Consider the following 13,080-nt stretch of genomic DNA (forward strand, 5'->3'; position numbering starts at 1 on the left):
ATATTTCTGGAAGAATACAAAAAAAGGTGAGTGTTTCCAGCTGGGGAGAGCCAGAAAGGCTTCTTCTTGGGTTGGGATTGCCACCTGGGCTTGAAGTGAAGGAAAAAAGGAGGGGTGAAGGCACGGCCATGTACTGGGGATGAGAAGGGTTAGTTTGAGTAAGAGAGGTGGGAAGTAAAAGAGAGCAGGAGCCAGATCACAGGGCCGCTGGTGCCAGTCTGGGTGGTTACTCTTCTAGACAATGGGGAGCTGTTGAAGGTTTTTATGAAGGAATTAACATAGTCTTGCAACAACATGTCAAATGAAACTTGTATAGCCAGGATACAGAGGATTATGGTCTATGACTATGGTTGCCCGTATTTCAGGCAGACGCTTTATCCTCTCAGCCACCAGGGCATTTTGACTATGAGGTGTGCCTCTTAAGGCTTTCAAAAGAGTTGCCTGGGAAGATTAAAGGCAAGACTTGGTTCTGAAGGACAGTTCCCTATTTAATATTTGGGCCTTGACAACTCGTGTCAGCTTTTTCTTGAATGGAACCATGGCGGCCAGATAGGATTCAGCCTCTCTTATTCTGTTCCATTGACTCTAGACTCATTCCGCTCACTTTTCAGAGTCTTGCCTTTGCAATAGGGACCAAGCTTTGGCTATTTCTTGTAATCCTCCAGAATCTATGTATTAGCAGTGGCATTCCCCAACCCTCACTCTGGTTTTGACTTTTTTGTTCCTCTTTTAGAACTAAGAGCTACAAAAGATTTTTGTCTGTTTGTTTTGTTTTTTGCTGTGTTGGGATCTTGAGATAGGGCAGATTAAGGCACTTGTACACTGTTGTTGCAATATAATAAACACTTGATTGAAGGTGTGGTGGTTGGGATGGGGAAAAGGAGATGGATTCAAGAAATATTGTGAAAATAGAAGCGACAAGATCTGATGACTGAATATGGGAGCAAGGGAAAAGGAATCAAATAATAGTGCTGAGTTTTGAACCTGTATGAATTCAAATGCTTTTAAAAGGGCCAGAAGATACTTTTCTTACTTTTACAAAGTTGAACTGAAGCTAAGTGTTGTGGACAGAGCTCTCATGGAGGTTTCTTTTAACTTCAGTGATGATTACCCTGAAGGGTATTAAGACCAGCCTGGTCAAGTAAATTGTACCAGCACAACGCCCAGCACAGGCTGTAATACTTAAGTAGGATTAGAAGAAATATGCCTGTGCCCCAAATGCTGGTACAAGAAAATGTGGAAGAAGCCCTTTGTGGTTCCAGTCTTTATATTATTGAGTAACTTCCCTTTAGAGAAAGACCTGGCACTGTGTTTCAAAAACAATTTAGGCAAGAGAATATGATACTAAATTGCAGAGGGTGGAGAGGAAGGTAATTCAATACTCAAGAATCTTGAAAACTATGGAAAGAAGCTGGTTTAAGCAGAAATTATTTTATGTTGTGCCTGTGGGCCGATCCACTTATTTGAATGCCCTTATGGTGGGATATTAAATAATAGTAATAATAGTCAAAATTTATTGAGTATCTAAAGTGTCTGATACTGCTCTAGGTACTTTTTAACCTGCAGAATATCCCATTGAATACTTATAAAACACTGTGAAAGTGGGTGTATTATAATCCCTATTTTATAGGTGACAAAATTGAGGCTCACATATTTTTCACAGAACTAGAACAAATAATCCTAAAATTCATATGGAACCATAAAAGACCCAGAATTGCCAAGGCAATCCTAGAAAAAAAGAACAAATCAGAAGGCGTAACCCTCCCAGACTTCAGAAAATACTACTAAGCTACAGTAATCAAAACAGTGTGGTATTAGAACAAAAAACAGACAAATGGATCAATGAAGCAGAATAGAGAGTCCAGAAATAAACCCATACACGTATGGTCAATTAATTTTTGACAAAGGAGGCAAGAATATACATTGAGGAAAAGACAGTTTCTTCATCAGGTGGTGCTGGGAAAATTGGACTGCTGCATGTAAATCAGTGGAGTTAGAACACACCCTCTCACCATACACAAAAATACAACTCAAAATGGCTGAAGACTTAGACATAAGACATGACACCATAAAACTACTAGGAGAGAACATAGGCAAAACATACATAAATTGTACCAATGTTTTCTTGGGGCAGTCTCCCGCGCTGTGCTCAGTCACTCAGTTGTGGCCGACTCTTTGTGACTCCATGGACTGCAGCCCACCAGGCTCTCTGTCCATGGAATTTTCTAGGCAAGAATACTGGAGTGGGTTGCTAATTCCTTCTCCAGGGGATCTTCTGGACCCAGGGATTGAACCAATGTCTCTTGCGTCTCCTGCATTGGCAGGCAGATTCTTTACCACTGCGCCACCTGGGAAGCCCCAAAGCAATACAAATAAAAACAAAAATAAACAAATGGAACCTAATCAAAGTTGCAAACTTTTGCACAGCAAAGGAAACCATAAACAAAGCAAAAAGACAACCTACAGAATGAGAGAAAATGTTTCAAATGATGCAACTGACAAGTGTTTAATTTCCAAAATATACAAATAGCTCATACAATTCAACAATGAAAAAACAGACAGTCCTACCCCAAAATGGGCAGAAGACCTAAATAAGCATTTCTCCAAAGAAGCCATACAGATGACCAATAGGCACATGAAGATGCTCAACATTTCTCTAATTATTAGAGAAATGCAAATCAAAACTACAAAGAGGTACCACCTCACACCAGTCAGAATGACCACTGTTAAAAAGTCTACAAATAACAAATGCTTGAGAGAATGTGGAGAAAAAGAGAACCCTCCTATATACTGTTGTTGGGAATATAAGTTAGTGTAGCCACTGTGGAAAATAGTGTGGAAGTGCCTCAGAAAACTAAAAATAGAATTACCATATGATCCAGCAATCCTACTCCTGGCATATATCCAGACAAAACTAATAGTTCAAAAAGATACGTGCGCTGCTGTGTACATAGCAGCACTATTCACAATAACCAAGACACGGAAGCAACCTTAATGTCCATTGACAGATTAATGGATAAAAATACAGTACGGCTATACAATGGAGTATTACTCAGACATGAAAAAGAATGAAATAATGTCATTTGCTGCAAAATGGATGGACCTAGAGATTATCATGCTAGATGAAATAAATCAGAAAGAGGGAGACAAATAATATACAATATCATTTGTATGTGAAATCTAAAATAAGACAAGTGAACCTATTTATGAAACAGAAGCAGAATCATAGACATAGAGTACTGATTGGTAGTTGCCAAGGGGAAGGTGGTTGGGAAAGGGATGGAGTGGAAGGGTGGGGTTAATAGATGCAGGCTTTTACATATGGACTGAATAAGTTGTAAGGTCCTACTGTATGGCACAGAGAACTATGTTCAATATCCTATGATAAACCATAATGGAAAAGAATATTAAAAAGAATGTATGCAGCCATGAAATTAAAAGATGCTCCTTGGAAGGAAAGCTATGACAAACCTAGACAGTGTATTAAAAAACAAAGACATCACTTTGCTGACAAAGGCCCATATAGTCAAAGCTATGGTTTTTCCAATAGTCATGTATAGAAGTGAGAGTTGGACATAAAGAAGGCTGAGCACTGAAGAATTGATACTTTCCAGTTGTGGTACTGGAGAAGACTCTTGAGAGTCCCTTGGACAGGAAGGCAATCACACTGGGCAGTCCTAAGTGAAGTCAGTCCTGAACATTCACTGAAAGGACTGATGCTAAAGTTGAAGCTCCAATACTGTGGCCACCTGATGTCAAGAGCCAGCTCATTGGAAAAGACCCTGATGCTGGGAAAGATTGAAAGCAAAAGGCGAAGAAGATGGCAGAGGATGAGATGGCTAAAGAGCATTAGTGACTCAATGGACATGAATTTGAGTAAACTCTGGAAGATAGTGAAGGACTGGAAAGCCTGGCATGCTGCAGTCCATGAGGTCACAAAAAGTTGGATGTGACTTAGTTACTGAACAGCCCAACAACAGTATATGTATAACTGAATCACTTTGCTGTACAGCAATAATTAGCATTGTAAATAAACTATATTTCAATTTTAAAAATTAAGGCTCAGAGTGGGGAACTCAATATAATACGTATACTAACTTGCCATTTCACTTTGGCTCATTAAGGCTAATGTTTGATTTAGTTGGTTTTAATTCAGGTTGCACTGAGAGCGTCTTACATGCTAGTAAGCATTCCTGAAACATCTGTGAAAATGTAGCTTATGTTTGTCCTGAGCTTTCAGTGAGTAGGATAGTGGTTTTGTAAGCAACCGGGCAGGTCCTAGTTAAAGAGTTACAGTAGACAACTTGCTTTTGACTTCTTCATTCCTTAGTTCAGTTTAAGGACCTTTCCTGGGTGGTTGGCTTGAGTTCTTCATCATCAATTTAATTACTAGGGATTACCGAGCACTTTCTATGTGCCAAATGCAGTGCTGAGCACTTTACTGTGTTATTTCATGTAATTACGATCGCACTGTGAGATTGTTACTCTTGTTTTTAAATTGAAGTATAGTTGATTTACAATGTTGTATTAGTTTCAGGTGTGCAGTAAAGTGATTCAGTATTTTTGCAGATTATATTCCATTGTAGGTTATTATAAGATAATGGGTATAATTCACTCTGCTATACAGTATATCCTTGTTGCTTATCTATTTTACGTATAGTAGTTTGTATCTATTAATTCCATACCCCTAATTTGTCATTTCCTTTTCCCTCTCCCCTTTGACAACCACAAGCTTGTGTTTTATATCTGTGAGTCTATTTCTGTTTTGCATATACATTCATTTGTGTTACTTTTTAGATTCCACATATAAATGGTATCATACAGTATTTGTCAGCCTGACATTTCACTAAGCATAATATTCTTTAGCTCCAGACACATTCTTACAAATGGCAATATTTCATGTTTAATGGTTGAGTAATATAACACCTTAATTCATGAGAATGCTACTCTTACTGGCTTCATTTTATATGAGGGGAAGTAACTGCTGTGAAGTCTTACTACTAGTAAGTAGCAGAGATGTGATTCATCCCTTATCTAACTCTAGAATCCATCTTCCTAACTACAGTGTTATTTGGCCCCAACTCTAGGCTTTTCTCAAATTGTCAAGATCCCTACACTGGGCATTCTTTTATTTGGGTTTAGATCAGCTGAATCTAAAATCTAGGTACATTTTGGGAATAGCTTTTAAGTTATTTTCCTCCTAGAACTTGTGATGTTATTAGCTGTTTTATTCACATTTGGAAATAGTCATTAGGTTAATTACCCTTGAAAGCTGTGATCCCTTTTTTATGAGTATTCCCTGGTCACTGCTGTGTGGATTGTACCATATGCAGATATTCAAGTCACAGAAGCGTTTTTCTCCTATGTTGGAAGGCAGTAGTGGCATTGTAGCATCTCAATAGAAGCAGAACGTCTTTGAGGGAGGTTTGGTGATGTGGCAGGATATAAGGTTTCAAGGTTCTGTAGAACTCATCATAAAATGACATCCATCTCCTTTTATTTAAATCCAAGTGCTTGCAAGCATGTAAAAATTAGCATCAGAAATTAACCAGCTGTTCTTCTGCTAGACTAAACAGTGGTTACTTGGACCTAATGGGCAACTTTTGTTAATCATTTATATGTTTCAGTGAGGTGAGACATCCTCACTGTGGGAATTCTCAAAGATACCCCACGCCTATACAAGGAAATTATAGACAAGTATATAGAATTTTCCTTCTTATGTACTGCATTAAAGCTAATAAAATAATGACCAATTAGATACTTAAAAGCCTGAGCATGAGAGTATTATGCAAATACTGATTAATCATAATACCATAAACTCACAGAGCAAGGAAAAGCATGCCTGATTCAAATTATAGGAGCTTTTATTTGCATTTCTATAGAACCTATTATTAGTAGGTCTCAAAGCATCTTACAAGTAGTAATTATTAAAACTCATGAATACAACCAGAAAATGTCATTTTATTGAGGGAATAAGTGAGAATTCCCCTTTACCTCATTTATATTATGAGACCTAAATGCCTGGGCTACAGGAGGACTTTCCGTATAGACAGAATGAGTTTGAGCAAGCTCCGGGAGATGGTGAAGGACAGGGAATCCTGGTGTGCTGCCGTCATGGGGTCACAGAGTTGGACGTGACTGAGCGACTGAACCACAACTCATACACTTGTGGGTGTTTGGGGCAATGATTCCATAGGCATAGAGGTTGGCAAGTATGGATTCGTGGTTCTCATTGAGTATCTTTATCTGTGTGGTTATAACCCTTCACTTAGTTTTGAAATTTTACAGGCATAATAGCTCTAAACAAATTTTGCCTGTATGTTTTAATATTTTTCTGTTGACTATAACATCAAATTTGGAAACAAAAATTATGCCAGGTTCACATGAGAGCATTTTAAAATATTTTGGGATGTTATATCAGATTTACTTTTTCTCAAACTAGCATTTCATTCCAAGGACTAACAGCTAGTAAGCACAGTCAGTGGGACCTGTGTTTATTTCTACCCTCAGTGGCAAATCCTTGAAAGGTTGTGAGGATTTCTCATCTGCTTCAGAATGCTCCTTTGCCCTTCCTCCCCTATTTTTCCTTCTCCTTTCCTGCAGTTTGGTTGCCCAGGTTGGAAAAGCTCACGAGTATTCCAGTGACTAACTCTCCCTCTCCCTCCATCTCCAGCCCTCAACCTCTCCCCACCCCCCTCCCAAATGATTAATCTTCAGCTTTATTTTCTTCTGGTGCTGAGAGGTCATATTGTAGTTATTAGTCTTGGTTGTCAGGCAGCTGTACTTCCATGGTTATGTTTCACTGTCAAGTAGATTCCAAGAAAAGTGTGGACTAGTGAGCACCTTCTTTTATAGTTAGGACACTGGAGCCCAGAGAGGAGTGATACCCAAGGTCAGACAGCTGGTTCACTTCTCTGTCTTCTAGAATTGGGACCAGAATTCAGGTCTCAAGACTCCTACGCCAAAAGTTTCCCCATGGTAATTATCTAATTCTTTGAATCACAACAAACTTTTAGACCAGAGACGTAGGAGCAAAACTAGAAGGAATAGTTTGTTGATTTTATCCAGGGCTGTGGATCCGCAGGACTAGAAGTAGAGCCTCAGGAGCTGAAAAAAAAATGGAGTGATGTGTGTGCAGAGCTGAAATGGTGGACCCTGGGACTGTGGTGTTGCTGTGCAGGAGGAGTTGAATGACTGGCAGTAGAGGATAATGAAGAGCAAGGTGAAGTGGAGAACAGGGTGAGGTAGAATGGTGGTTGTAGAAGAACTGGGAGGATGGTTGAGTTTATGGTCATGACAATGGGATGTTGATATAAAGTGGAGCAAGTAGGTTACTGGATAGATGGTCCTCAGGGACCTTGAAGTCACTCAGGGTGATGCCAGAAGGGAGGAATCGATAAAGGTATCAAAGTTCTCAGGAACTGTGGGAAAATAACAAATCCCTAGAAAGCAGAGATGTGGGGGAAACTTGAGGGGGTATTTATAGAATTATGGAGATATGTGTCTATTCTGTGACAGATGATACATTTCTAAATTCTAATTTTCATATTTTTTCAGGGAAAACTGAGGCAGCCATCAAAAACTTCAGCCCCTACTACAGTCGCCAGTACTCTGTGGCTTTCTGCAATCATGTACGCAGTGAAGTAGAACAGCAAAGAGATTTGACATCACAATTTTTGAAGACCAAGGTAACCCATGGGCATTTGGTTTCCATATTTCTCCCACTAAGAATGGTGGTTTATAGCTCATAATATTTCTGAAATAAACAATAACTTGTGTGACAGTTTAAAAAATCTGTTCTCAAATCATGCTCAAAAAGCTATTTGCCCAGAAGTTAGAACATGTGATTTCTTGTTGATGGTGCAATCCATATAAAAAAGAAAACAAGCATGATTTCAATTTTATTATCTTTTTCCACACTGATGCTTTGATGTCAGGACATCTGACTTGCTCTGATGAAGTTCAGTACAAAAAAAGTCATAATTTCAGTGCCTCATACTTTTGGCATTTTTATTTTGATCATTGATCAAATGTGATTTTATCTTCTAAACTGTAGTTTATTCTTTCTTCTTTGCTCCATTATAATAATTATCCACAGCCTAAACAAATATTTATTAATACTATGTGCCAGGCCCTGGGGCTTCCCAGGTGGCACTAGTGGTAAAGTGCCTGCCTGCCAATGCAGGAGACAAGAGACATGGGTTCGGGAAGATGCCCTGGAGGAGGGCATGGCAGCCCACTTCAGTATTCTTGCCTGGAGAATCTCATGGACAGAACAGCCTGACGGGCTACAGTCCACAGGGTTGCAAAGAGTCAGACATGACTGAAGCAACTTAGCATGCACGCTTGCTCACCAGGCCCTGTTTTAAGTACTGGAGAACAAGACAAATTTTCTGCTTTCCTGTTAATATTCAAATAGAAGAAAGACAATAAATAAATGAGTATCAGGTGATATCAGGTAATAAGAAATGCTATCAAGTAAAATAAAGCAGGAGTCATAAATATTTCAGAGAAGCCTTTTGTGGAGATGACATTTGAGCAGAAACTAGAGTGAAATAAAAGAATAGGCTGTGTAAGTATCTATGGAAAGAGTGTTCCAAGCACCTGGAACAAAATTGCAAAGATTTTGCAGCAGGTAAAAGTGCAGCAGGAAGGCTGGTGTGTTGAGTGAGAGCCATGTGAGCAAGGGAGGAGAGTTGAAAAAGGGATACAGAGTGGCTAAGAGAAGCCAGATCATATGGGACCGTAGACCACAATACGGGTTTTTATTTTAAGTGCGATGGGAAGTTATTGGAGGGTATGGAATACAGAGTGACTTATAATTTTAAGTGATCTCTCTGGGCTTTCTGTAGAGAATAGACTACAGGGAGGGACATGAGAGGGAACTGGAAACTGGCAAGAGAGACACTGTAGCAATCCAAGAGATGGATGATGACAAACTGGACGAGGGAGTTGATGGAAGCTGTTGTGAGAAGACTCCAAGTCAGAGCTGACTGAACTTGCAGATGGGTTGGATATGAGAGAACAGAAGAAGAGAGAAATCAGTGATGACAGCTTTCAGCCTGATCAAATAAGCAGAAGGATTTGTCTTTTACTCAGGAAAGTCAGAGGTGAACGGGGATCCTAAGTTCACTTTTGTCCATGTTGTGTTTAAGATACTTATTTGACATGCACCTGTGGAAATATTGAAATAGACAGTTAAATGGTCTGATTTGGAGCTCAATGGAGAGGCTGAGGCTAGAGAATAGAAATTTGGGATTTCTTAGCTCCTAACTGGTATTAAAGTCATGGGACATAATCAAGGGTGAGTGTAAACAGAGAAAAGGAGAGGTTCCGTGACGAGGTCCTGGCCCCTTCAACATTTGGAGATCAGAAAAATTAGAAGATTCCAGCAAGATGGATGGGGGAAAAAAAAGGCTGTGGAGTAGGAAAAAAAAAAATCAGGGAAGTGCAATGTGCCTGAGACAGATAAAGAAGGGATTTCAAGAAAGGGTGAATGATAAATGGGTCAAATACTGCTGCAAGTTGACCAACAGATTTAGTGGCATGGGTTTGCAGAGATAACTGATTGTCATCCCCATAAAACAGTTGTTGAAAAAATTGAGCATTATCTCTTTGAGGAGCTTGGAGGTAGGTTAAGTTTTATAGCCTGGGTTCCCAGAGCTTTGCGTTTGGGAAAAGCGCTGAGCACTGACTATTGAGGCAGCCACTGAAGGTTGACAAATAGGGGAACAGCCTCTGGACTCCCCTGTTTTTTCAGGAATTAACCCTGAGGCATGTTCAGGGTCCTGGGATAGATGTTCACAACTTACAGCTAACCACTTCTCTCCATCTCTTCCACAGAGTGTATGAAGAATTTATTAAGTACCACACATATGCAAGGCATAACCTTTCTACTATAATTCCTTCTGCCATATGCTTCTGTTCTTGGAGGATAATGGAGGAAATGCAGATTACAAAATTATCAATAAGACAAATAGTTGTATTTGGTCAGGAGAAGTAGGAATGGGAAATGTGGAGGGAAGTGGGGGAAACAACAATTTCCCAAGGATCTCAGCACAAGATAGTTTCTGAAAATATTCCTTGAAATACTGTGACTGGACAGTGATAGCATGATATGCCATCTTCTGTTGTCATGGTTAATTGTATTCATCTTCTTTAAGCCACCACTGGAACCTGGAACTGTTTTGTATGAAGCAGAATTGTCACAGTTTGCTGAGGACATAAAGAAATGGAAAGAGAGATATGTTGTGGTTAAAAATGACTTTGCTGTGGAAAGCTATGAGAACAAAGAGGTAAGACATTTCCTTGTTACTTCTGGTTCTTGCAGTATTCTTAAATGTTGTCTGGGTTGATTGGCATGCCCTGTTCTTTGAGACCGACTGATTCAATGAGCACTAACGGATTCAGGTATTCATTTCCGTCAACAGATACTTACTATGGGTTATAGTAGGTTCTAGGCATATAGCTGTAGATCACACAGATGCTTGCAGGCTGGTGGGCGAGATAGACTTTGAACAAGTAATTACAAGTGAGTGTGAACATGGAAGGTTCTACTGAGTGACCAGTGCAGGAACCTTTCCCTGTAATCACTGGGCTTCGAGGTCTGTCCAGTCACCTCTGACAGCTCTCCCTCTCTGCTCTGTGTCTCTGCGTCATCCCAGTCTTAAGCCTCCTGTGTTGCTGAAGAATTATTTATTAAGATTGTGTTCGGACTTGCATGGGTCCCTAAAAATTCAGAACATTTCACACACTTTATTCCATTTATACTTATGGATTTTTTTCATTAGCTTTTTCCTGCTTATCTCATTCTTTTCCTTGTTTGTAAAATGTGGAGAAAGCGAGGTAACATATGTAAAGTGCCTAGCACCTGAGAGGACCTCAGATTTCATTGGCTCTCATGTCTTTCCCCATCAAGGGTGTAATGTGGTATAAATGAAAGATCATTGGGGAGAGAATTTGGAAAATTGAGCTCTGGCCTCCATTAAACTAGAGTGTGAAGCTGAATGATCCCACTGATTCCTTCTAGATCTCATACGGCACACATATTCAGTCAATAGATTCTCAAGTTCCCTTTGAAATGAATAGTGACTATTTATGGATTAAAGGTAGTAACCAATTTAAAACTCTACTCTCTTGACTCTTAAGTTCAAAACTAGTCAAGACATCCTCTACAGATACTATGAGTAATCACCTCTGATGCTAAACCATTAGGAAGAGGCTTCAGGCTGACAATATCTTTCCTTCCCATTTCTGATGGAAAACAGAAATAACATAGAATGCAAACTTATTATACCGCTTCCCAGGTATACTTATACTGCTTTCTTGGGTAATCTTATTCTTTATAACCTTCATTAAGCTAATAGCTTCTCTGGTTTGTCTATTTAAGGATTTTATTCAACAGTTGATTTGCTCTTTGAAGCAAATGATTAACATAGTACAAATAATAATGATAATTACAACAAATCACTTTATATTTCTTGTGTCCCACCAAATCATCCTCTCAGGGAAGCTTAAGAAGAGGCAGTGTAGCGTAATGGTTAATATTTTGCACTTTGAACCACACCTTTATCAGTTTCTAGATATATGTGTCCTTGCATAAGTTATTATAGAGCAGTTGTTGGTATGACAACTAACTGATGTGGAGGAAACACTCATGAACTCACTCTTGTATTTATTAAGGTTTTCATCACATTTGGCACTAACTGAAGTTTCATTTTGAATCAAATTTTGGTGTTTTTTTCCCCTTCATTTTAAGGTTAAACTTGCTCCCTTAACTTACAATTTATGAACTATATTGCTTTCTTTGCTTTGCTCATCATTTTCAAGTGAATTTGTTCTGGCTGCTAAGATATGGTCACTGAGATGGTAATAACCAATATTTTTTAACTTGGAAAAAAATGCCCATGCAGTGTGCCATAGTTCCTCAAAGTTTTAATGATATCCTGTTTATTAATTACAAAAGGATTTTTTTGTTTTTTTTTTAATTACACCTAAGATGGAATTCCTGAGCGGTCCAGTGGTTAGGACCCCAGGCTTCCACCATAGAACTGTGGGGGCCACAGGTTCAATCCCTGTTCAGGGAACTTAGATCCTATATGTCACACAGTACAGCCAAAAACAAAAAAAAAAACAATAAAAGCCCTTACACCTGAAAGTTATAAATTAAATATCTATAAACTGCCAATTCTTTTATTAAGAAACCAGTTTTGGATGGTAACTGAGCAGGAAAAAAAATGAGCATTCTTATTTTCATTCTCAATTCCTGCTTCCTGGGGCTGGATTCGTCACCTTCTCACCACTGGGTCATTGACAAGTTATTTAACTCTTTGAGTTTCACTTTTCTCATTGATAAAATGGAGATAATGTCTAATTCACAATGCTGTTTTGAGGATTAAATAATAGAATATATAATGTTTTTAAAAACCTAGATTAGATAACACAATTCAGATTTGAGGCCAATCTGAATCAAACTGTTCCTAAACTTTCTCAAGATCACACCGTTTTCAAATCTTCTCTCTTTTGCTGTGGGTCCTGATATCTGTGAGCAGTTGATTAGTGGTTCTTACAAGAATGAAAACAGCCTTCTTAGACATACAGGAGTTTGTTTTGTTTGGGTTTCTTCAGTCACTATCTTATTGATGCAGAATATGTTATTGTTACTCTGATTTTGTGGCCCTATCAACATTATTTTAGGTATTCCCAAGAGAACCACCATGCCAGACTTTAGGTCCCACAGTTTTGTGGTTTCAGTTCTCAACTTGCTTGTAGCTTGTTAGTCTCACAATTTTCCCTTGACTTATGTCCTCCCATCAGAGCACATACTTACATTTTATCTTATCTGTATATCCACGTGGGTATATCTGTTTAACCAGCTGCTTCACTGCTTTCATGATACTCTGCAATCCTGTTATGTTTCCCAAACAGCAGAGCATTTTGTCTGCTGACCAGAATTGTTCAAATGTCATGATATAATTCCATCCTAGACCATTTTACTGCAAAACAGCCTCATGTATGAGGGCAAGTGGTGGCATATTTTATCATTGTTACATTTTTATGCTTTTGGTAAAAGTCCTTAGC

The 13,080-nt window shown here is 38.9% G+C and overlaps 1 protein-coding gene across 1 annotated transcript in view; it reads left to right on the top strand.

Annotated features, from left to right (window-relative positions):
- NIBAN1 (niban apoptosis regulator 1) overlaps positions 1-13,080 on the top strand; it is a 174,272-nt gene that overhangs the window by 68,707 nt on the left and 92,485 nt on the right. Inside the window, exons 2-3 of the mRNA XM_081492192.1 lie at positions 7,558-7,688; positions 10,164-10,295. Coding sequence (XP_081348318.1) covers positions 7,558-7,688; positions 10,164-10,295 — 263 coding nt within the window. The remainder of the gene's footprint in view (positions 1-7,557; positions 7,689-10,163; positions 10,296-13,080) is intronic.

The sequence above is a fragment of the Giraffa tippelskirchi genome, chromosome 5, assembly GCF_054371585.1.
Source record: "Giraffa tippelskirchi isolate mGirTip1 chromosome 5, T2T-mGirTip1v1.2.pri, whole genome shotgun sequence".
NCBI lineage: Eukaryota > Metazoa > Chordata > Mammalia > Artiodactyla > Giraffidae > Giraffa > Giraffa tippelskirchi.